The 26,513-nt window shown below is 39.0% G+C and overlaps 1 protein-coding gene across 5 annotated transcripts in view; it reads left to right on the forward strand.

Moving 5' to 3' along the window:
• Window positions 1-22,544, forward strand: part of CDK6 (cyclin dependent kinase 6) — a 139,700-nt gene extending 117,156 nt beyond the window's left edge. For 2 of the 5 annotated variants that reach the window (XM_042044387.1, XM_042044388.1), the window contains exons 6-8: window positions 3,299-3,349; window positions 7,259-7,394; window positions 9,040-22,544. In XM_042044387.1, the coding sequence (XP_041900321.1) occupies window positions 3,299-3,349; window positions 7,259-7,394; window positions 9,040-9,186 (334 nt within the window). In that variant the 3' untranslated portion in view covers window positions 9,187-22,544. Of the gene's footprint in view, window positions 1-2,729; window positions 2,753-3,298; window positions 3,350-7,258; window positions 7,395-9,039 lie in introns of those variants that run through there. The other 3 variants (XM_042044390.1, XM_042044391.1, XM_042044389.1) reach the window with 3 other exon arrangements.
• The last annotated feature ends 3,969 nt before the right edge of the window (window positions 22,545-26,513 follow it).

Consider the following 26,513-nt stretch of genomic DNA (forward strand, 5'->3'; position numbering starts at 1 on the left):
GGAGCCTTCAGAGTATGGATTTTGTAGCAAGCAAAGTCAGGGTTGTTTAAGAGGATTGAGGAACCCACACAAAAGGCAAATAAATTCCCATGGATAGCTCTTTCATCCATTGGAATACCCCTCTTTCCTGAGATACATGTCCTCACAGATTTTAGGTGTTTTTTGAAGCCAGAGGACAGACTCACATCCCTTGCCATAGGACACAAACTCATCTCCCTGCCTTTCCTGAAGAAAAAAAAGAAGGAATTCTACAAGATCAGGCTCCAGAGTTTAACCATTCTTATACAGATTATGATCACAGAGAGGAGAAAATATGCTCAAGAAAGGACTTCTGGATCAAGCTTGCATAAATAAACCTCAGGGAGTGAGTGGGTGTATGAGTCAAGTGAAAGATACCAAGAACAAAGGTGAAATTTTACTTTTCTGTGACTGCTGAGTATGCTTTCAATTCAAAGGTGGTGGGAGAGCTTATGTTCACCTTTAAGAATCTTTAAAAAATTGTCTTGAGGTGAAAGTTTTATGTGTAGTGGACTTGCAGAGCAGTCAAGTCATTACAAAAGAGTTAACTAGTGCCAAAATGTGAAATGAGAACTTCATACAGCTGCTGATTAGGGGAATCTATTTCCCCAATCATCCATCCAATATTCCAATTGAACCTCTAGCCAAAATTCATGAGGCGAATTTCATTATATTAGTGGTGCCTAACCTGGAGTTGGCATCCTGTTGTAGTCATGATGGTGGGATGGATAGGAAGCTGAAAGATGAACTAATAACACTTCATTATGATGAAATATCAAAGTATGTTGGAAGGTCACCTTGTGTTATATAATTATACTTTCAAAAGAATTTAAATTCTTGCTTTAGCCCTTAGTAAATTTGAGACAGCAGCAATGATGGGAAAAACCTTCCTTAAAAATCCCAAGAATTGTACTTGTTTTGGCATGACACTGCCTAAGGTGATTTGCAAACAAGGCTGCCTTTGCCAAGCTTTCACATTAATGCAGGGTTCAGCATACATTTTAAAACATTAAATACACTTTACATTTGCATAGATATGATTATTTGAATGTGTAGATTGTGTTAGTTTAAAGGGCCCCAATATTCTAATGCTGGAGCCGAAATTAAATTTCAAAGTAACTGTATGTTAGTAATTTCAAGCAGTATTTCAAAAAAATGTCTGAGGTCATATTGCTTGACTTTGGAGTCAAGAGTCTAAGAGTGTGTGTGCTGCCACAAACAATGCTAGGATTGTAGCTATTGGATGTTTTGAAAATCAGGCTCAAAACCTAGGGTGGAAGTAGATGCTCCTGTCTGAGTGGGTTAAGCTTTGGGTTTTCCTAGAAGCCAGTATTGCTATATACCTTAAAGCTTAAAAAAAATACAGAAATCCTGAAGTATGAGTTGCAATGGTTTTGTCAAAGTAGCTACAGTTAGTAAATATCATGTGTATCTGGGAAGAAAACATCCCATGGTTTATTATTTATTCAGAATCAAAATAAATAAAGCCCTTTATGGACAAAACAGGCTACCACATTTTACTCCATCTGATCAAATCTCATGTCAGATGGTTTCAAATCAGACTTGATTAAATTGTTCTCTCAATGTCCTTGCACAAAGCAGTTTGGAGTATAAGTTGATATGACATGACCTGGATGGCAGCACACAAGAAGGAGGCAAAGTGCATGTTTAGTTCATCAAAGAACTGCATGTCTGCCAGTTTGCTGCTTTTTCATGATGGCCCAGATTTCTGCAGAGATTGTTATGTCTAACTAAGAAATGTCACAGTGCTCTGTGTCTACTTACTGTATTTGGAATGGACCCACAAGACAGGCAGTGACATGGAGCTCCGCTGCCTTTGTGAGAGTGTCAAGATGGAAAGTGTCATTTTTCAGCATTAACTCATGGTTAGCAACAGGAGATCCAGATCCTACACCTGCTCCTACATATGGGCAATGAGAGGGGAAGGACCATAGCTGACTACTCCTTGTTGTCCACTATAGATGGGAGAGATCTCCTCCTATGAAAAGCAGCAGTGAAATTATGCCTTTGGCTGTCACTGGTGTCAGAGACTTGTATCAGACAGAAGAGGAGTATGCAGAGAGAGGCAGGAGAGTGGGTATTTCTCTGTAACCAAAGACTGCCAGTGAAGGCATGGGATTATGCATTGTTCATCAGTCGCTGTGTCTCAGCTGAACAGTTTTAGAAACTGTAACCATGAGTTTACAACATGCACTGTACTTAGGGAGCCGTGATCCAGAGTAGAGGGGCAGCCTGACTATCAGTCGACCCAAGTTGCTATCTCAGTTTGCAGTGTGTGTGACTCGTGTTTCTTGGAGTAATCTACCATTTGTTGAACCAAAATGTACATAACATCTGTGGCCTCATCTTCACAGATCCCTCATTCTTGGCCGGATCCTTACTCATCTGTCAGTAAAATGTTGGAATATCTTGGGAGTTTCAACATAAAATTGCACTGTTGTTCACACCTTACCGAATTCAACACAAAGCTGGCAATACAGCCATACTGCCATACAAATCAGAATTTCATATTTTACATTGGCACTATGGGGCGATAGTATTTTATACATGATGAGTGAAAATATTTTAAATTGTACTGGAAAAGAAGAAGTGTGTCTGAAAGTATTTTTAGTCACTGTTTTTTTCTAAAAGCCTTTGGACATTCAGCCTAACAATTTGTTTCTTTCCTGAACATATCTTTATTTATGCAGCAGAAGTCTTCCTCTACTTCAAGGTAAATTCTGTACCGTTTCACACCCCATTGTTTACAGACCTTCATGAATCCATTGTCATTTATTTGACCCCTTAGACCTAGGAGCACATTTCCAGTATACAGCAGGCAAGAAATTAAATTTTGAATTTATATTAATAATTAATCTCTAATTTTATTATGTTTTCACGAATTGCATGACATTCACTCTGTTTTTGTCTCTCTTAACGGTTGTTTTAGTGTTCTTTGTAGTGAAAACTATTTTGTTCATGATATAATTCATAGGACAGTATTAGTTGAGGGAAAATTATCTCATTCATGCAAAAGGGCACAATTAAATTTTCAAAAGTAGTGTATTCAAAAATATGTGTCATCTGTCCCCTTTTCTTACCAGTTTTAGTAGAAACTTGAAAGGTTCACTCACAGACTGGATAAAGCATGGAAGCAGAAGACCTGAAGTCTCAAAAAACTCCCACGTTTTCACCCTGTGTTGGCAACTGTCAATGACAAATACAAATTTACATTCATTAAAGCAAGTCACATCCTAAAAACTTTTTTTTGTTTTTTCAGACCACTCTTCCGTGGAAATTCAGATGTTGATCAACTAGGAAAAATCTTTGAGTAAGTAGTAACTAGTTGCCTTATGTCAGTATCTGTTTAACATTGAAACCCTATGAGATTGCTCTGCCATGTTTTTATGTAATCGTGTGACTAGAACAAAGTATTCCTAGAACATGTTTCCTATTTCTGCCATATGCAACATGATATTTCCGTGTATTCTGTGTCGGAGTGGGAGGAGGAAGCCACATGGAATATAGTTCTGCAAAACTGACAGCCATCATCAGGAAGTTATGAGGTCTCTGGGTTTGGGCTTTTTAAGTCTCTTAAACATACTGTGCATGTGCCATTCATACATATTCATAAACAGTTAAGTCCAAGAGATTCTCTTCATGTAAACAAACACAGAGGTTTTATTTTTTGGTGATTTCTTCGTGCATTGCAGAAAACAACATTAGAATACATTAAAAGCTGAAATCTCTAAGATTATTACCAACAGCATCTTTGCAGAAAAGACTTCTGAACATCTTAAAATACATCAGCTTTTACACTGCATTGTGTAGCCTGTTAACAGTCCTTATTTTGGTCAGGAAGGTAACTATGAGAACAGAGGAAATATTTTAACTTGCTTTCTCAGAGATAAATTTACTTTATTTTAAAACCATTTTACAATTATTTGAGTTTGTGTTTTTCAGATGTATCAGATAGGTTAAGGAGGTGGATAGACTCTAAACTCACTGAGCTAAAGTATTTCTCGTCCAAAATTAAGTTATTGATACTACCAATATGATAATTAAGTAGGATTATATTACTGTTTTCTTGTAAAAACTGTTCAGAGTAAGGGCCATTGCTGTATTTTTAAGAGGCATTTTAAGAGGCATATTTTTAAGAGGCATACTTTAAGTAAATTTAAGATCTGATGTCCATATCATGTAGTTAGGAAATCAAAGCCACACAGAGCTGGTACCAATCCAGAGACTGAATGTCTGTTTGCCTCTGCACCTCTGACTTCCCTTTCTGTATGGAGGGACTGCAGGGATCCAGGGATCTGGATGAAATAAGAAGTAGATAGCACAGAGAGAGAGAGAGAGAAGTATTATTCCAAAATGTTATTTTCTTGAAGATATTCCAAAGAGAAAATAGTAAAATTTCTAAGAAAGCTTAAACTGAACAAATAATGAATTTCTCAGTTTAACCATTTTTCCAGTTCTCAAATCATAACGGATCTGTTTCTAAGCTTTTTCATTATTTAATGTGGGGTTCCTAAATTGCAGGTCTTGATTTCACACAGTTGACTTCCCTTTCCTGCATACCATACCATGAGTATGTGACTCACTTGTGTGGTTAATTTGTCATGCGCTAAATAGCTCTTCCTGCCCAATCCAGAAAAATCAGTCCTTAAAGTTTCCTTTTTCTTCTTCTGCCAAAACTACTACTTTAGCCCTACAATATTCTGCTTTATTAAATGAAGACAGCTTTGATACATACAATGTATTTTGCAATTTAAAAAGACATAGCTGTGATTTCTTTCATTTGTGACATTTAAGGGGAAAATGAAAATGAACTGGGCTAGGATTAAATGCCTAGCTGCTAGTGGCAGCCTCCAATGGGGATCTTTCCATCCCTAGGGGCTGAGATTACCTGTGCAGAAAAGAATTCACTAAGAAAAGAAAATGCTGTGCTAAATTTAGAGGAAATTCCTTGTTGCACATCTACTTACAGAGAAGGTTTGGGTTTTCTTCTTTTGTACTGTTCTTAAATAGATGAAAAGTTTCTGTCTTGGGTTCTGAGGGGTTATGCCAAGTAGTGTTTATTTTGTGTTTTCACAGCTGGAGAACCCCCTACAGTTAGGCATAGCTCTTCTTGTAGGAGGGTTGTTTCTTTCTACAGTAGTGACTCATTCTGGAGATCAATTTGGACAGAAGGAAGTTTCAGGATTTGCATGCAATCTGGGCTGATGCATTCTTTCAGATAATGCGGCTGCGGTCTGCCTTTGCTTTGCATGTGCATTGTGATTTGTCAGTAAAATTCCACTGGGTGTGAGGGTAAACGTAAATCCCTTGTAAATGTCCCAAAACATTCTCCTGCTTTTCCAGGACACTACCAGCATGTGGCATATCCTCATAGATTTTGCTAAACTGCTGTGGTTTGAGCAGATTTGTTTCCCATTGTGATCAATGGGAGTGGAAAGTACTCAGCATTTCTCAAGACCAGGCCTGAACCTTTGGCAGGAGGTGAAACTTACTAATATACTCCCAAACTTAGTCACTGAAGTGGTGGTGCCACCAGACCATTAGAGTGAGAACAGCTACCCAGACATTCGTTATTAGGGGGGTTTGAGTACTCTGTGTGTGTAGCTAAGTATGTCTCTCCTTTCCACTCTCAGTCTCATCCAGCCTACCCCGTCTGGCAGGCTGCCTCCTGCTTTCTCGTCATTAGCTTTGCCTGTGCTTATTCTGCCCTGTTCGTTCTCTGCCACACATTTGTTAAAAGAAGTGGGACTAACCAAACACATTTGAATGACAGGTTAAATGTCATTGTTATTTAAAATACCTACCTCTCCCATCTGTGATGCTATTTGTATTATATTTAATATGGGACCAGATCCTGAAATATCTAATCCAAAGGCTTTAACTGCCCTGGCCAAGGGAGCTGCCCCATACCCACATTGTACCTGGTGGTGAACACCAAGTGTGGTTTTTCATACAGATTCAACTTAGCGTTTCCCAAGAGTTGTGGTATGTCCAGGTGTAGTAGGATTTCATTGTCCTGCGACTGTAATTGCTTTGCCCTTCCAGCCATGTTGTTATTTTGAGGGCATATTAATTTTTAGAGGTATTTTAGGTGAGTCAAATTACAATCTAAAATCCATGTAGGTGGAAGGTGGGGTAATTCCATTAAGTTCGCTGAGGTAATGTATGATTTACCTCGGTGTGGTTGGTCCATGGCCTCCCCCGATCTTGCAACAAACTCGGTGAGAAAAAAGGCCAATGCTGCTCCCTAGTGGCAGTGGGCTTTGTCCAGGCCCAAATATTCAGTGACATCATGTCTTTTCTTGTCTTAGCCTGTCAGCATTTCCATTGAAAATCTCGATTTTACAGGTTATAACAATTTCTTTTCCCTGAAACCAGGCAAGAAATGTATGGTCTTTTCCAGAATTTCCATCAGAAACTGGTTTTCAACCCTACAAATACTAGCATTAGACTAAAATGTGAAAGGTATGAGACATAATGCATCATTGGTGGTTTACCTATTATTTAATTTATTTGGGTTTTAGACCTCAGCATGATTATTTAATAAGTATAAATATCTTGTATAATTTAAAGAATAAAGACAAAAAATATTAAAAGAAATTAAAATATTCTATAAAAGAGTGAAGAAAAACTAAAACACAATTGAAAGCAAAACCACAAAGACACTCAAGTGCCTTTCCACTTCTAAATTGAGACTTTAAAACCTGTATTGTGAAGCAAATAAATTGTTTAAATTTGGGCAACAATTACTGCACATAGCTTTGAAGCATTATGAAACATCCCTTTTATTGCCTTACCCTCATCTTGACCCACACTCTTCTCTCAGTCCCTATTCTTGTGAAAAAAAGATCCTTGCACGCAATTCCCCTTTGAAACCTACTGCGTTTAATCATCCTGGAGTGACATATGTTGCGCCATCCAGTCAAGAGCTAAGCAACTTTTTTCTAAAGCACTCTGCCTTTTTTCAACAAAAAGACTCAGAAAATTGAGACTTAGGCCAGAAAATTGTGCTGCCCACGAAATGATTTCTACCAAACACATTGAGGACCTGTGTTGATCAGCTTCTGTTCACAGAGATCATTGCACTACTGCAATTAAATTAATTAAATAGTTAAGCTCATTTAAACAAAAATACTTACAAACTGTCACTCATTGTAATCAATATAAAGGGGAAACTGCATAAATGTTCAGACCTAACATTGTGTTTTTCATTTCACAGTGTAATTGGGCTCCCGGAAGAAGAGGACTGGCCTAAGGATGTTGCCCTTCCAAGAAATGCTTTTACTTCCAGACCCGCACAACCTATTGAAAAATTTGTACCAGATATTGATGAAGTAGGCAAAGACTTGCTCCTTGTGAGTTGCAGTTTGTTGTTCCCTAATTCATGTGCCTGATATTCCCACTGTGCTTGCAACTTGCCAAGAAACAATGAAGTTTCCATTTAATGGAGTTACTAGAAAAAAGGTCAAAAATAGATAAGACAATTCATGTTAATCTGTGAAACAACAGCACAAAGACACTGCCTTTGGCTCAAGAGGTGTCAGAGCTGAGAGTAGTTCAAGATTAGGAAACTGGGTCAGGGACCTATCTGTTTGACCTGTCATTAGACCTTATGATTAGATCCTCATTACTGACCACTGTAGTGCCACTGATTCAGCCATTCTTATGGTATTGGCCTGATGTGAGTACAAAAATGGATCTACCAATTTTTGTGGTATAGTGGACCCAGTATAAAGCAGGAAATAGGCTGTAGTGGCAGATGACATCTGCATGCCTTCTACTGAACGCTGAAAACTTGACACTTGGAAATCACCGATTCCTGCCTCTTGCAAATGGCAAGGCTGAACAGAAGCAAAAAAAATGGGCTGGTACAGCTATTTCCATCATTATTATAGATATATTAGAAACCCCAGTCCTGAAGTTCAATCTTGACATGGAATGTAGGGAATGACCTCACATCAGTTTGCTTCTTTCTGTGCTTTTTGAAATCTAGTTAATTTGTTCTCTGGAAGTCTTTTAAAGGTCTTGATTCATATGAGCTAGGTAGAGTGGGCTTAGTGCAATTCTTGAAATACTTGATGCATCTCTTCAGGAACCGCTGTCTCTGGCCAAGGTTATCTCAACAGCAGATGATCCTCCAGTGTCCTCATGACTGCAGCCCCCAGCTGCAGACTACATCTGGACACTTGAAATGACAAAGGAGAAACACATCTGTTGTGCTTGCAGACAGCTTGGAAGTGGAAGCTAGACATGGGATAAGAATTAGATTCTGGGAACAACAAGGAATAATACATGGCAGAGAGCTCAGTGAGTGCGGAGGCATGATGGGAGGGAGGGAAGAAGAAAATAAATATCTATGCCTAGAAGGTGAGGTAGGAAAGAAATCTGTTCCTGGTAGGCAAAGAGATGATAACTGGGAGCCACAGATGAAAGGGGAGAGTAGGACTGAAAGTCACTGAATTAAATTTCTGAAGTTAAATGATAGAAGTTCTGACACAAGAAAAGAAAGGAGGACTAGGAAGTGGCTACACAAGGATGGTAGGAAGAATAATACATGGAGGTGGATGAAGCAAAGAGCAAGATATAAACACAAGGTTGGGGCAGAGATTTCAGTGCCAGCTGGACAAAGGCTGGGATACAGATGTGGAAGGAGGGCCATCGAAGTGCAGTGAGGAAGAAGAGGGAAAACCGAACACAGAACATAACCAGATGAAGGCTGTCCTGTGCATGTGAATTCAAGAAAAACTGTATTCTGGAATTTCATAAACTGTGAATACTTGAATTTTCTGGCATGTAATTTTTGAGGTGACCATACTCTTATTCTCTGACCCCACTGCTTGTTTTAATATGGATGATCATTGTGCACCACCTTCTGAGACCCTGTTGTGTCTCATACTGACCATGAACTGAAGGTGGTATGCATTAACGTATGTATGCAATGATAGCTAGCACTGTTACCTGTACATTTGAGCTAAAACCAACTTCTTTTCATACTTTCAGAAATGCTTAGCATTCAACCCAGCCAAGCGAATATCTGCATATGTTGCCCTCTCTCACCCATATTTCCATGATCTGGAGAAATTCAAGGAGAATATGGACTGTCACATGTCATCCAGCCAAAACTCCAGTGAGGTGAATGCGTCATAAATGCTGACTGAAGAGGAACCATAAATGAACACAACATGTAGCTGACAAGGCCACTGTCCCATACAAGCCACATAGCTGTCCTAGCGAAGATCATTATTTGGAGGTTTTATGCACTTGCCTTTTATTTTGGGATTGTGATGTGCTTATCCGTGGAAATCAATCTAGTTTACTTTTATCAGCAGTGCAAGGGCCGGGGCTTTGACCTGCTCCTGTTGCAGCTTTATGTTTGTTTTGGTTTTGTTTTGTTTTGTTTATCTACCTGGGAAAACTCCAGACGAAGAGAAGCTGCTGACCAGTTTTGCTGCCATTTTATCCTTCTAATATTGAATGTTGCCAGTGTTTGATGATTGAGTCACTGCCAAAACATGATGCAATTTCTCTCTCTCTAGCTGCTGAAGCATGATTTGGTACTTCTTTATTATTATTGTTACGTGATATTTAAAGAATGGCATTGAAATATCAGATCTCTGCAGCCTGCAGTTAAGTGATACATGCGTTAATACATCCAGCTACTGTTCATTCATAGCATATATGCAGGTGCTTCCCCACTTGAAAACTTGGATGAATTAATTTATCATTTCATTGCTCTATAAAAGTAACAGTGATGATGATCATAATAAATGTCTCAGCTTTTAGGTTTTTTCATACACAAACAGGTTATTATTTAGCTATGTTTGTGTGCACATTTCAAAAAACTGTCCTGTTCTTACTGTTTCAGTTTCCAAATGGTCAGTTTGTGTTGAAATGCAGACACATTCTGGTCCATCATCTGACCCATCATTCCCCCTTGGAAACAGCTGCAAGCATATTTTCTTCATCTCATTCCAAATAATTTTCTGATGTCCAGCTCAAAGACATGAGCAGAGCCAATGAAAATCAGTACAGATTTTTGCCTTCAACCTGTTTTCATTGTCAGCCAAGAAGGAAAATAGAAAAAATATTTCTGGTTCAGAAGCAGAGAATCCTATACCTGTAACAAGCACAGAGAAGTATTTGTGCTGCATTGTACGCTGTATACTGTGCTGCCTTACCTGCAACACCCCCCGGTGCATCACAAGTGCATGAACATTGGTGTTTCAAAATCCCTCACATGTCACTTACTAAGCAGGCTTGTTTTCTACGCAGAATTGCATGACCTTCTCTCCTAAACCACCATGTGGGGACACTGGCACATGCCTCTCCACTAAGGTTAATGTGCTATTATTGAATGTCAAAATGACTAAGCAATTCACTTGTCTTTATAGCACAGTTATTTTAAATATTACCTGAAATTTTTATATTTAGTATTTTTACCTTAACTAAAATATATTTTCAGTATTTTGAAAAGAAACTTTTATTTTTTTAATACTGTACTGGGGAAAAAGAAGTATTTTAAATCCATAAAAGCTGTTCCCTAGCATGACTTCAGTGCATTTACCTGGACATGACCTGGGGGGGAATATTGGTCCAATGAATACAACTGATGCTAAGTGAGGCAGCCAGCTTTGCTTACTCCTGTGACAGTCCCTTAGGCTTCTCTCTTCCTCATCTCTATTTCATCTTCTCTAGGTGGTGAGCCAGCATTACATCCTCATCCATGGCATGCTTGGCAGAAGCAGGTCCTTAGCAGTGAGCTGGGCAATGTAACTTTTCCAGTTGTGACAGGGGTATTTGTAGCCATCTCACTGGCAGGTCTCTCCTGTGGCAAACTTCATTGTTAACTCCATTTCAGGTATCTGCACTGTCTGGGTCATGGTCCACTGCTAGGATAGTAAGTGGATCTTATCTGTCTCCTGGATAAAGCTTTTTGTTACTGTTAGACACTGAAGTGTGTTTTACATGGTTAAATTAGGTCTACTTTAAACAAGCCAGATTTTAAAAGGACCACTTGGATGCTTGCATGCAGTGGGCTGTGCTTTTCTTTATGCCCAGAATGAGGCTATGGAAAACGTAACCAGCATGAACAGACAAGTTGCAAATTAGGCCTGGCAAGAGCATACACGAGGCATCTGCACACAGAGATATCACAGATGCATAACATCAGAATTTTGGAAGCTCTGTGAGCAGCAAGCTGAAGGCCAGGGAGCTGTCACAGCACCAAACCTTCTAATCTTGGCCTTGCCTTTGTCATTCTCTCTGTTCCTACACCCTAGGGGAGCTGCAGACCCACTGCACTGATATCCAACAGTATCCCTGTATGGGTCAGTGGACCTGAGCGTGAATAATTTTTAATGTTCACAGGGAAGGATGGGCCAGAGTGAAATTTTTGCTAATAATTTTTAGACACTAATTTAGAACAACAAACCGAGCCAAAAGTCAGGGGACTCTTGCAACAGTAGCAATTAGAAAAGTTTTCTACGGAGTTTAGCACTTTTGAAAACATTCCACATTTTACCTAGCGCTGAGCTATCTATAGTACGTACATACCTTATCAGGTCATTCAGCTGCTGTGCCTTCCCAGCAACTGCTCAGGGAACTCTCCCAGAGCTCTCCACCAACTAATACAGGGTGAAAATGTAGAGGAGATGATATTTTCCAAATTGGGCTTAAAACTTTCAGAGAGAAACGTGCATCTGTTCCATGTAAGAATCTGTTCTATTAAGCTTAGCAAAGCTAAAGAATAAAGAAAGTGGTTGCTGATTGTAGACACATTATTAGGGTAAAAACAGAAAGGAGGGGAGAGAACACTTTAAGCCAAAGGTTAGTGTTGGCCCAAAAACGAATGAGAATGTGGAAATCACAAGGAATTTAGCTACTGGAGCAGTGTTTCCCAATCGTAGTATCAAAGAGCTAAGAAAGCAGCAGAGAAAAACAGGGGCTGGCTTACGGAATCAGAAGCAGAGCTGCTGCAACATGGTGCTGTATGTTGTCTAATATAGTAGGATCAGGTTATAAATGAGACTATTCAGGAGAACAGTTTGCAAAGGGCTGCATTAATGGTCACATTTTGGAACATCTTTCCACTGGGAATGGCAGGAACAAAAACCAAGAAATCTAAGTTCTGTCTTGGCAGGGTTAGGGAAAATATTTCTCTAATGGGGTCCTTGTGGTAGCAAGGGCCTGGTTGCAAAGGACCAACAATTTTTCAAATTACCTCTTTTTCCGGATCTCTTTAGGAAGAAATTCCATTTGACATGCCATAGGCTTAATCTTATTCCAGTCTTCCTTGCCAAACCATGTGGAGCTTCACTTACACTAGTAAACTGAGAAAGCCTGTTCTCTGGCTGGGCAAAGCACTGTCATTGGCTAATACCATGCCAGGAATCATGTTTATAGTTAGACAGCACAGACAACTGGGGGACTGTGCTCAAATCCATGCCCTTGCTCTTCTTATTTTACTGGTATAGCTCTAGTATTTTAGTACCTTTACTCATTACTGCCATATGTGTAGGATGTAGGAATTGTGTATGTGAAAAAGAAAGTGCTGTGATGAAAACTCTTTGTACACCTTTAAATAAGACTTCAGAGTGCAATTCTTCTTAGTGATAACTAAGCCTGTATGTCTTCTGTTCAACAGGAGTGGTTCAACAGCAGCTGAAAAGTGCTGAATAACAAAAGATGTATTAAGTATAGCTCCTAGAACACCCACAACCAGGCACTGTGCTCTTCTTAGCGGAGAACAGGGTGTTCTAAGTAATGAAAGGAGAAGTTTCTATCTCCCACCAACCTTTTTTTTTCCTTTTAATCACTACTACATAATTCTTCAGAAAAAGCCACACTCAATAGCCAAGGACAGAATCACCAAAGCCAGCTAGTGAAGTGCTGATTGCTGAACTGTAGCAATCCATCAGGTGCAGCCCTTTTCTCTTCTCCCTGTCCACGCTCACACCAGCCTTCCTGTTCTTCTCCTTCATCTCCCTTACATAAACAGGTTTCAGTGATGCTCACAGGTGCTATTTCCAGCAAGATTCTTCCAAATTTTCCATAGCTACACAGTGTCAATGTCCCCTACATTCCTGTTACCAAATGTTGCTTCTTTTAGTCCCACAGCTTAAGTCAATGATGAGACAAGAACTTTGTGCACCTCCTTGCGTAGGCTTAGTTTCGTGTACCCCTGTGTTGTCTTCTGTGTGGTTAGTAAAATTCTAAAAATAGGATTTGTGCATATTTCTGTGTAGGCTATGCCCACACTCCAGGTTTTTTTCAGCCTATTAGTGTACAATGATCAATAATTGAGCATCTTTTCCTGCTGTTTCTGTTTTAAAACACACCAAAAAATGAGGGTGTCATGTTTGCAAAAAAAAAGAAATTTAGTGCTATGTGTACAGAGCCTTTTTAATGAAAGGAATCACTAAATTGCAGCATTTGAACATCTTCTGCATAGGGGAGGGTTTCTAGCATGATAACTCTTACTTGGTTTTTATACTTAGTGGTTGTTTTGGTGAATAAGAAGAAAATATTGTGCCTTGCTGCTTTTCACAGGTTTACTCACTGTCTTTGAAAAGCATGTTTTATTATACATATAATTCTTTCTGCTGTTAGGTATTAGACCAACTTTAATATGGAAAATAAAGAGAAAACATGCTGTTTTGGCCTTTTAGCCAGCAAACTCAGAGCACTTACCTGACTCACAACTGAAAACACCTCAGTTGTCAAATATGTATATGAATGAGAAACCATACAGTTTGGTTTAAAAGGCCACGTAAATTAATTATGTTCCATATATAAGACACATTTGAATAATGAGGAAGTTTATTCTAAGAACTCTGTTTTATAGAAAGAACCACTTGGCTAGTATTTTTCATATACAGTAGGTTCAGGAATAGACTTTTATATACAATGTGAATTAGAAGATACTAGGCTATTTGAGTGATTTTGTTGTTTTGTGCTTGAAGCTTGAATTGATTGCAAGCTTAGGAACCTAACATATTTATTTTATTGCTTCAAAACTGCTAAATATCAAGATCTTTTTTTATGTTAACAGGATTTCACACTTTTTTTAATGTGTAAATTATTTTCTTGAAATTAGTATGTTAGAAAAAGCATTTTTCCAAACTGCAGTAGTAGAGGAAAATTTAAGAAATATATTTTTACTTTCACAGAGAGGTGAAATCTTCAATAACTGACTATCAATAAGCTATCAGTTTTACTTCCTTTTGATTACTAAGCCTTGAGTATACAGGTTACTTTGAATGAAGAAAAAATTCAGAAACAGTCTCTAGAAGAGTAAATGGGATTTTATATGTTTAAGCTTCCAATTTTATTTTCATATCTATTTTTTTGTGCAAGTACAGTTCAGATGTACAAAAACATGACTACAATTTTAACAGTCCAACAGTCTGTAGGACTCAAATTGGAGTTTTATTTGTGAGCTGTTTGTTTTCTTATCTGTGTCTTGCAAATTATTAGATAATGGCTGTAATACAATTCTAGTTTCTGGACTAGACTCTGTAACCATCAAGTCTCAATAATTTATGTAAAACAGAAAGAAGCTTTCTCATTGATTTTAATTAACTAGGCCATTAAAAGAAGAAAGATGTGGACATATAAACTGACAAATATACTATTGCTATATTATTTCTTCCCTTTAGTTTGAAGCTTAGCAAGTATTGCATACTGATGTGCAATATATACATTTTAAGAACCATAAAGACCACTTAAGAGTAGTGTGCACAAATAAGATGAAAAATGGCTCATTAGACTCTCCGAGAAACCAGCTGAAAATCATTACTTTAGCTGTAACACTCAAAATTTTGAAACTCATATATTTTCCCATTAAAAAGTATTCTGGAAAAAATTATGTGTTATGTTTTTAATTCAGTGATAGGCACCCAAACAAAACTGAATCAAGTAGAAACTTGTTCTCAAAAGTGATTCTTCCAGGCCAAGTAGATACCATCAGTTCTTCATGTATTCATCAGAAACAAAAATTAACCAGCACCATTCTTAGATGAGCTTTTTGCTTTCTGGGCAGAAAAACCCAAGGTTGCTGTGAGTAAAGTTAGTGGAAAATTTGCTTTGACTTAAAAGTCCTGTGAAAACTTCTGTAATATTTGGATTTCCAGCCTTCATTGAAGGACCATGCAAAACAGCAAAGATAAATCAAAAGTCCTTAACCATGTGGTCTTTTTCCCTTCACATTGCATATTTTATTTGTTAGAATATATTGGTGGGTTTTATCCAGCCCAATGTTAATGAGACTTCTGCAAGGCTAGAGAAAGTAAGAAGTTCTGCTATAGTATTTTGATTGTTGGTGATTGTGATAGAGCAGATTTTTTGTTTCCAGAAAGGATCAGACAAAATATATGGCCTTCTTTGAAAAAGAGAAAAGAAAAAAAAAAGGGGGGGGAAAAAAGCGCCCACAAATAACTGACACTTGGTAAAGATTAAAAAGGAGATTTGGAGATTTTAAGGAACTATTCGGAAAATACTGTCAGGATGAGTGAAAAGGAGCATACTTTTAATGTGAAAAATGTAAATGCAAACAACGTGTATTAAATAAGCATTGAAACTGATAGGGTTTTATGGAAGAAAAGCATCCAACTATGAATTTATTCAAACTACCACTTAAATGTTCATTTGCACTAAAGCAACCGGTACTGTTTGAAAGGAGATGGGAAAACACATCACGTTAAACTCGTGATTTACTTTGGTGTCTACAAGGATGTGTCGTAAAGCTCTCAAGCTCACTGTCCATTTTTGAGCAAGCCAAATTCACATTCACACTATTAGCTTTCTGCACCTTAAACCCATCCACATGCCTGAAAAAAACCCATTTTCTGGTGTTTACATGGATACTTGCTCCCACTGTCATGCTCATGTTAAATCCAGACAGAGAACAGTCTCTGCCACTGAATGAAAAATGAATTTTCACAGACTGACAGATTCCTTTGTACAATTATTCCTAAAGGGTTTGAAATGAATGTTCAACAATATGGAGCCCTTCATTTTATTCCATGTTTCACACATACATCATGTTATGCTAATTCTCAGCCTTTTTTAAAAAAAATTAAGCTCCAGTTCTTTAATGTTAGGATCAATTTTGAGTAGCTAGTTGCAGGAGGAAAATTGTGATGTGATGGAAAGATAGAAAAAATGGGCAGAGAGTAGGAGAGTTCGCAAGTGAGTTTGACTATGTGGAAAAATTACATATAAACATAGGGGGAAGACTTTTTTCCAGTTGTTTTGTTTTCTCCTGTCATTCGCTTTCATAAGCATAAGATGATAAAGCAAGACTCATGAACAGGATTTTAGTTCCAGATACTTATGCCAACTCAAGTCATGAGTTCCAGTGCAGTTCTTCAACATAGCAACAGCTCTATTTTTTAGATTTTGCATAAGCTAGAGCTTTTTCTGGGTAGATATAAAAAAAGGTCTTATGTGACAGCTTGAGAGCAGATTAAGCTGTCCACAGAGACAGTGGCTGTAGTTCAGCTGCAGACACTGGAGAATGCACAGCTCTGCTACAGGAGAGGCACTGACACTGTCTATTAGTGTGCAGTGTTGTGCATTAGACGTTGACTCCTGCTCCAAAGTGAAAATCCTTTGGTCATCCAAAATAGTATGGTTTTGCACACTTGGATTTTGATAAGGTTATCCACATGGAGGTTTTGCTGGATGAGTCCAGGTGGATCACCATCTTACAGGAGCACGTATGAGAGCTTAGCAAGTCTGTCTGACACCCAGTGTAAATAATAATGCAGATCATCTGCTATGGGAAAAGAAAATACTTTTTGTAGGCTGTGGAGTAGGAATGAGCTTTCTGAGCTGCTCTGCCGACATGAGAGCTACTGTTAACTATTGTTATGCCACCTCCAAAAATGCAGAATAGGAGGGCTGCATGGCATTTTGTTGTGTTCAGACTATGTGCGTGGGTGGCAGGGTAAGTGTTGGCACAGAGTGGCCGATTTTGGTCCTTCCATTAAGCATGAGCAACTAGGCTTGGCACAGAGACAAATTTCACAGTTCCAGGGATGGGAAACCTCTAATTCTACACAGTAGTTCTCTGGCACTTGTTAAATACATGTAGTGATAGATCACTCAGCCACTCAAGCAGTCCTCTCCTTATCCCAGATCATCCTTCTGTGACACTGTGAAGGAAGCCCTGAGGAGTCTACCTCAGCAGTTTTCCAACTTTCCTGCTTCCTCTCACTACAGCAACAATTACCTATCATTTGCATCTCACCCTGCTGCTACTCCCACTACCACTGAAGTAGCTGTGAGCTAAATTACTGCCTTGTGACTCTGCAGCTTCCAGTCTTGGCCAGCCAGTGATTTGTACTCTAGTTTTTCCTTGCTTCTCATTAGGAACAGGGAAGTAGTACAGTAGAATATGGCAGAGTGTGTGCTACTTTCACACTTTTTGGTTCAAGCAAAGCAATGAGCTAGAATAGATTAGATTGAACATAATGTTCAATTGGTCAGCCAGAAAAGCTTTTGATTCAGAAGCTCATGTACTAAATACAGAAGATCCCTGAAAAACTGTCTGTGATGCACATTTTTACAAGAGCACACAATGATGCTCCTGTTACACAGAAGTTTTCTATGGATACAAACAAGACTAGCAATGCCAGCCTCCTACTGCTTACCCTGCTTCCCCTCGCCTTCCCCAAGATCACTATTCCCAGGGAGAGGATTCCTCCCAGCATGGGGTGGAGCAATTGTGAAACAGTCCCCAACTCTCAAGGCAGGTTGTATTCATGTAGCTAATCAAGCTCATTCCCTTTTGGCTATGGCAGTTTAAAGTACAGACCCTGCCACAAGTACTAGGCACAAGCAAACCTTAACTGCCAAAATATTCTCCTGAGGAAAGGTCTTCCCATGATCTAAAGGGGACAGTATGTTTACTGTTTCTGTGACAGTTGACTTTTATTTTTTGTGTTTTAAACAGCACCGATATAAGAACTCCCCTAAGAAAACTCTCCCACTACACAATAGGGATGACACTGAATTCTGGACATTCTGTGGGAAAAGACAAAATGCTGTATTTGGGGTAGATGGTGTGTATCTCGATCAATCATCCTTCATCTGTGATAGAAAATCCACTGAACTGGGTTTAAAATACAGCCTGAGTCTGCAGCATACTAGTAAAATGAGCAGTGTTTTTCTAACAAGACCAAAACCCTCCATGATTTCTTGCAGGGACTTTATCTTGGAGTCCCTTTTAAGAAAGGTGGCCGTAACCATGAGTTGCAGCTACGACAAAAGGTACATCAGAAATTGGATGCTGGCAAGAAGTTTGTGGATGTGAGGCTGTACAAGGTGGCTTAGGTAAGCTCAGGGGGGATGTGTTTGTGTGAAAGTATTGGTTGCCATGCACATTTTGAACTGAAGTTACCTATCATAACATGATAGAAGGACTGCAGCATCATGAGATCAGAGGCTTTTTCTCCTTAGATGTCTAGCAACCCTGTGGTGTTCCAGCTTTGTTGTATTTTGATTTGTTTTATTTCACCTCCACCACACACATTCTCCTTTCTATTTTGCATAGTAAGTTGAAAAGAAAAGCATTACCCTATAGTATACCATGTCACAAAGAGAGAAGGCCAGCACTGTCTGAAAATTTTGATCACTTTGTAATAGTCAATATTAAGGGAATCATAGAATATGCTGAGTTGGAATGGACCTGTCAGGATCATTGAGTCCAACTCCAAGAATCACACCATGTGCCTAAGAGTGCTGTCTGAACACCTCTTGAACTCTCTCTGAACCAGGCTTGGTGCTATGACTCCTTCCCTGGGGAGCCTGTTCCGGTGCCCAGTCATCCCCTAGGTGAAGGATCTTTTTCTGATATCCAACTTAAACCTCCCCTGACTGAGCTTCTAGTCTTGTCACTGGTCATGAGAGTGAAGTTATCTCTGTTTCTTTCCAACAAATGGAATTCAACACCCATCTGCCTTTTATTAAGCACTGTTAAAAACCTCACTGTCATTCTTCACAGTGTTCAACATCTCTCTGCCAGGAGATTGAACTCCCTTCCTACAACCCATTTGGAGTCACAGAACTGTGAGCAAATGAAGTTTACATTATGACAGTGCTTTTCAGTAAGGAGTGAGAGCCAGTTCCAAGTGAAACATGGACTGAAAGTCTCAAGGAGTCTTAGCCAGGCACCATTCACAGGCAAGGCAGTCCCTTGTGCTAGGGCAAGAAACACATTTTAAAATACTTGAGATAGGGAAAATATAAAGGTGCCGTTTATTTTTCCAATAGCATCTGTTTTCTTAACAAAGCTGTATAATTTTGGCTCTGAAACCACGCCCACAGATGAACATTCATTTGTTCCTTGCAGTCTTTGATTTCCTTGTAAATTCCTCACAAGCCTTCAGATTAATGTATTTAATGTCCATTTCATTCCAATTCATTTAAGTGGTCTATATCTGCCCTTGAATCTCATATGAATTTTATTGTTAATGTAATATTTTGCTGCATTACTTTGAACAGCTTTAAAAGTATAATGTCTTCGAATGCTCTAGGTAAAGAAAAGTTACACCCTCAAAATGCTGTGTTACAAGTTGGAACTGTATACTTTGGAAGTGATGTTTATATTATAACTCCCAAAGGCATCACAGGGTGCTTTCTTCTGTATGTCTTGTCTTCTGCTTTCTGTGTTACAGTGTGTATTTGTACTTCCTCACTAGCTTGATACTCTTCAGTCTGAAGGCCTAAGTCTGCAAAGACACAAATACTGTACCTCAGCTGAGCAGTCCCAGAGAGCAGAGAGGGCTTAGTCAGCTGAGTATAGTTGCTCACAAAAAGTACTTGCAGAAAAAGGCTTTCCTTTAGTAACTGACTGTAGTTGTGAGGACACATGGTTAATAACAGCACCAAGACGCCAGGAAATAGAGTCTGTGTTTATTGAAGATGTGGACACATTTATCTTCAAGTTATTTGACATTAATCTAAATTATTGCTATTATGATTTAGTATATCATTTCTTATGAAAACACATTAGTCCTGTGAAAGGGTAGTTGCAAAAAAAAATGTGTTGAGTCTTGCTGCTTTATTGTTTATTTGCATTTAGTATATATTTTGGTTGTTGAAGTGAAGCTAGCTTCTTAGAGAGGCTGGAAGATAGATCAGTCTGAAAAAAATCATAAATAAGCTTCATACTTGTACATTGAGTTTTGCAACTAGAGTAGTATATGTGTTCAGATTTAGTATTTTTTATGCATTAGAGCATTTTTGTTTGTTTTAATATGTAAAGGAATAACCAGATTACTTTGAAATGCTATTGTAGAGCTAATTTTACACATAGTGGGGGAATGTTGTCTGAAAAACTAAAATTAGAAAACATTACATAGGCTGCCTTTGGCTTTAGTTTGTTTCTAGAAGGCCCAGCAAGTATCTGTTGATTCCAGATGCTTAAGCCAGGGGCCAAGTTTGTGCAGCATCTTGAAACTGAAGAAAGTTTTCTTGCAGTGGTAAAGTTGCCCATCTGGGCTTGAAGTAAGATTGATGCCTAAACAAAAGCATAAAGGCAGCAAATTTAGGTGCTGGTTTGTTTTGGGGTTTTTTTTTCTGGATGGACAATTGCATGAAATAGGATTGGAGATTCAGAGTATTTAAAATCATTCAGTGTGATTTACTCTTGTTGTAATTCCACTGACTACAGTTAAATTAAACCAAGAATTTGGCCTTGTAAGTCTACGGATTTCAGTGTCAGGCAGCTCAGGTCTATATAAAGATACTTAAGCTTAGTAAATCAGCAAGAATACTATATAAATTGTAATGTGTGATAAAAATCTTAACTCTAGTTCCATTATTTCTCAAAAAAATTCTATTCATTGCTTTTTTTATACAAAAGGTCAGAATTGCACTTCTTAGTGGCATTGAGAGATGTGGAGAAAAGCAGGATGCTGGTACAGAAATGTATCAGAAATAAGATTCAGTTCTTACTGCTCCATGTGTGCCTACCTTACACATTACAAATCCCACTGAAGTTGACAGAAGTCATTTAAAGTTAAGCCTGTTTGTAACTGATGAAATACTGGTTTCAGAATCTGCAAGATAAGTTATGTTCTCAAAAGGCATTATTAAAACTTGTGGTTTCATGTTTACAGAATACTATGAACAGTGATGACAGCTTCTGAGACACATCCAGAGTAACTTTATTAATTGATATTACACCAGACCAACGTCCATTAGCAAATCAAAATCTCTCTCAGTACAATTTAAAAAAAAAAAAAAAAATCAGAAAATTAAAACAGCTGCTAATGCTGTTTGGCTTAATTTTTTTCTCTTTTTTCCCCTTTTTTGTCATAAAATACCATTTGCTCTGGAGTTGTCTAGGATTTGATAATTCAAGGAGAGCATGCAAAGCAGTTTGGAATACATTTCTTCATTCACTTTGGGGCATATACTCAGCTGGTGAAAATCACCATAGTCCTGTTGAATTCTACAGCATTGTATCAGTGTAAACCAGTGCAACAGTTGGCATGTCAGGTTTTAGCATTTCAAGTCACTTTACCTACGTATGCAGTAGGATTCTGTTTTGCAAGATGGAAAGTTACCTACAGTGCAAACTGTACTACCTAGACTACCATTGATACCTATTCACAGGACATGATTTCACTGTATCATTTCATACTTGAAATTCATGATGTTCTTTTAATCAGGGTACAAACATGAAAAGGTGCATGTGTTACTGTTTCTTTTAAAGGTGCATCATTTTGTTTTTTATTCTGTGTGCTTAGTAGTTACTAGTCAGTGTTCTTTACATTCTTTACATTCAGCATTAAAATCACTTATGTGTGAAATACAGTATCACCTGCAGAGGTACAGAAAAATGTAACAGTGATTTCTTGAATTGTTACTCAAGTATACTGGTTTACCTTTTAGTCATCAATATGATATCAAGGGGCTACAGCATGTCAACTGTGGTATATAAAAGTCTTGCACCATTGCTGTACAGGAAATCTTGCAGAGTCTCTCCTCTTCTTGCACAGCTGCTGATTACCATATACACATTGGGGAAAAGTATGTTTCTGCTGTACAGAATGGCTGGGAAGTAACACAGACACTTGGAAACTCTAGAGCTCCCTTTGCAAGCTTTTGAACAAAGCCCTTTGATCTAACTGCATGCCTGCTCTGTGTCCCAAATTTCACCCTGTGGGGCTTTCTGCTTTAAGAACACCCTCAGCTGGGGCTACTTTACGTTGACTGCATTGAAGTTCATCGGAGCATGCACCTTCCCGTATTAACATATTCCATAGCTTTTACAAGTTTGTAAAGATGGTTGACTGCAAAACTAATGTGTCAATACAGCAGAATTAAATTAAGGCACACAGAAAGGTTATCAATAATGTATTATATCAGAATTACAGTCATTTGGAACTGAACGTTTTGCTGCTGGCAGTGCAAGAAAAGCAAAGTTGTGTATTTATTGTTGGGTGCTGAGGGTTCAGTATGAAAATCAATATAATAAAAATTTTCAGTGTCTAGTTCTCTTTAGTTCCCAAATTATTGAAAAGTAAAAAGGCAAAAAATTAGTTTTGTATTTAAAACTGCTTCACCCTTCTAGCTATATTTTTCTTTTATCTAAAAATGTAAAATTAATACAAATGCAGTAAGTATTCTATATTAAATACAGAAAATTAGCAACACTGGTTTCTAGTTTTTATGTTTCCAAATGTTTTTCTCAACACCCTGTGTATTCTAAAAAATCAACAAACACACACAACCAGACACACAAACATAAGCACATGCACACCTTTTCCAGCACCTTACTATATACCAGCTTTATAAAAATCTACCCTCATTTATTCCAGTTACTCATTCCTAGGTATTTTGCTTACCTAGGATGAATTCCATTTAAAAAAATTAAAATCTGAGAGTTTACTTTTTCTTTCAAAGGCCAAACATTACTGCAGTTGCTGGGGATGCTGTATGATTCAGCACTGGTCTGTTTTTACTGAATCTTTGTTTTGGTTTAGGCAGACTGTGCTTTAATTCAGCTATAATGGCTCTCAGTTGTCATGAACTCCACTATTTTTCCCAAACGTTACTTGATCCAGCTGTTGTGCTAAATGTGCATGGTATTTTTGTATTCCTAAAAATTCTGCTGTTTTCATCTTTTAAGGAGCTGAGCACACTTTATTGATTGACTGTTTTTTCTTGATTGGCTATAAATATGACTAGTAACAATTCTGGGTATATAGAAACAATAAAAGTGTATGTTTTGAGTCAAACACAAAATGACACATCAGACTCTTAGAACGAGCTGCATTTTTTCTGGTTTTACTTCGACCAAAAAGTCCTCATCAAAACACCTCAAATACAGCTTTGGCTGATTGTAAATTTCATTAAGCTCTCTTTAGAGCAGGATACAAGTAGCTTCTACTAATGCGGCCTCCAAGGAGCCAGCCGATAGAGGAATCTGAAAACTAGCAGCTCAAGCATTCAAAGAGATGTCAGCTTCTGGATGAAAGCTGACAGAGGGACAGAAATGACTGCAGAGCTAACCAGACCCTAAAGCCTCAAAGGATTATAACTTAGAATCAAAACTTTGTGCTGCCCTTAGAACCCTGAGGGAACTATGAAAGTCTTTTACAAGCATAGTAACATAAACTGCAGGTGCGACACAGACTTAAATAAAAAGCTGCCTTTACATTATGTGACATTCCAAAGTGGTCTTTAAGCACATTATAAGATTATGAACAGCAGTCCGGCCAGGGACAGACACAAAGTGAACTGCAGTGAGGCCAGAGTCACAAATACCCATATTAGCCATAGCTAATGCATGAAAAAATGCATGAAAAAGGGAAAAATCATGGAAACATGTAACATTACATAAAAGCTACCATAGGGATCTGAATACTGTCTGGTGCTTTATCTCTGATCGTGCTCAGAGCAAGACATCACAGAAGAAAATCCAACAGTCTCGACAATTATGGAACAAATTCTTCACATGGGAATTTTCTTCCTAGCCCTCATCTGTGAGAAGGTGAGTTCTTAAGACCCAATTATGGAAAAGAAAATTATATTAAAAAAAAAAAAAATCCAGTAATCCAAATACTAAGAACTTTGTAGGAAAAAGCACAAATGTTACTCTTCCCCTTACCCACATAAAAGTTCTTATACTCTTTGCCTCAAAATTATCTAATGACACTAGGTGTCACATCTGTTAGCACCATAGAAACAAATGTTCATTTAAAAATAATTTAAAATGCATTGTCTATCATTTGCCTGCCATTTGCTGAAAAACGGAAAGTAAGATTTTTTCAGTATTTGTATGAGTTCTCATTTTGAACTCATCAGTTGTGTTGCTCCTCCACCTCCCATCCCTTTGATAAACAAGGTCATCTTTTAGTCTCCTAGCACACAGAAGTCCTTTCCCTAAGTATTTTCAACCATTTTTAGAAATCTTATTTGTCTGGCTGGACTTTCAAGCCTTTGTAGCCCGGGGAAGAAAAGCTAATTGGGGTCTAATTAAAGTACTGTGGAGTGCCTAGCACAGGACTCCCTCCTCCCCAGTGCCTGCATAGGGAGGGACCCTGCACCCCTGCCTTCCTGCCATGGCAAGTCTTCCTATTTCCAGGAAGAAATGTGCTCACAGCACAAAGCGTGGGATGAATAAACTCTCTTAGCTCAACTTTGGTCAAAACATTTCTGAAGAGTCATTTTGTCCTGGCAGACTTGACGCAGCCTGGGCATTACCTCTGCTGCTGCAGCTGAGCCAAAGCCCCCAGAGCCCTGCAGCCCGACTGCTGTGCCAGCACGGGGACACACACAGCTGTGCCCCAAACTTGTGGCCACCCTTGAGCCTCCCAGGGCTGCCACAGCCTACACATGTGCAGTGCCATGGGGGAGCCACCTGAAACTGGATTGCTTGGGGGTAACTCCAGAATCGTCCAAATCTGAACATGCATTTTACGGCAAGGACTTCACCATGTTTCACACTCCTAATCTCATTTTGTATGTATTTTAATGCAATTTATTTATTTTGCTTTCAATGTACTTCGCCAGTGTTGCAGGCAGCTCAGGGAGAACTTCTGCCTGGTGTGTTTCCAAAGTAGCCATCCTTGTTTTAGAGCATAGCAGCTGTTTTCTGAGGAATAAAAGTTCTCTTATGCACTATCTTGCAATTTTGAACACTAAATTTAATTTGCAACTGAACAAATTTTACTTGCAAATCCAGTATAGTCAGTTTCTTAGTTTCCTTCTAGTTCCTCACAGGCTGCTCTTGGTTTTACTAAGCAATTTGGTATCACAAATTCCCATGGGCTCGCCAATTTTTCCAGCTCTTCCCAAGTATGAAGACAGTAAAGCTATTTCAGTAACAAAACTCATTTGTGCTTGGTATGATTAACATATTAACATGTGATTACTTTTCTCCATTTTTACAAAGCTGTGACTAACATACAGTAATTTTTAATGGTAATGCTTTGAGAAAAGAACATTTCAAACTCTGAGTAGATCCCGATAACTCTGGGCTTGTCTTAGCACTTCCATTAACCTAATGTAATATTAACCCTGCCGATATAATGCTTTATTTTGTAGTGCAGATGGCTAACGAGGGATGAGTACACACTTTTTTTTCCTCTTTTTCTTCCCTCCCTCCCGCCGAAATGGGGCCCAATTTCATTGAATTCTACGTTACACAGGCTGCTATTTCATCATACCTTGGTCTATGCATCTATCGACGGCAAAAAAGGGAACACTGCGGTTCCCTCTGTAACTGACCGCTAGATGGATCAAGAGGAGAGAAACCTCTCACCACCTGCCCTCTCCTGGGAGGCGGGTTCTAGTCGGGCTCCCCAGGGTACAAGTGCACATTTACATTTCACCAGCGCTTCCCTTAGAGCTGCTCCCCGCTCCCCCTCACAAAGGCTGTCCCGGCGCTTGCCCCGCCGGCGGCTCCTCAGTACAAGGGAGACATGGAGCTCCTGGAACGGGTCCAACGAAGGGCTACAAAGATGGGGAAGGGACAGGAGCATCTCTCTTAGAAGGAAAGGCTGAGGGAGCTGGACCTGCTCAGCATAAAGAATAGACTGAGAGGGGACGTCGTTAATGTGTATAAATATCTAAAACGGGGGTGCCAAGAGGATGGACCAGGCTCTTCTCTGGTGTCAGGCAATAGGACACGAGGCAATGGGGAGAAACTGATGCACAGGAAGTTCCTCCTGAATATGAGGGTGAGCTTCTTTACTGTGCTGGTGACCGTGCACTGGAACCGATTGTCCAGAGAGGGTGTGGAGTCTCCCTCACTCGCTGGAGATATTCAAGAACCGTCTGAACACAATCCTCTATCATGTGCTCTAAGACGACCCTGGCTTAATTAGAGAAGGCGGACCAGACGACCCAGTGTGGCCCCCTCCAACCTGTCCCATTCTGTGATTCTGTGTCTGACTGTGTGTCCCCGCCGCTGTCACCGCCCCACCCGACGCCGTGCAGTAAAATTCCCCTGCCCT

The sequence above is a fragment of the Corvus kubaryi genome, unplaced genomic scaffold, assembly GCF_017639235.1.
Source record: "Corvus kubaryi isolate FWS band 111438036 unplaced genomic scaffold, C.kubaryi_AGA036_p1.0 37398, whole genome shotgun sequence".
Taxonomy (NCBI): Eukaryota; Metazoa; Chordata; class Aves; order Passeriformes; family Corvidae; genus Corvus; species Corvus kubaryi.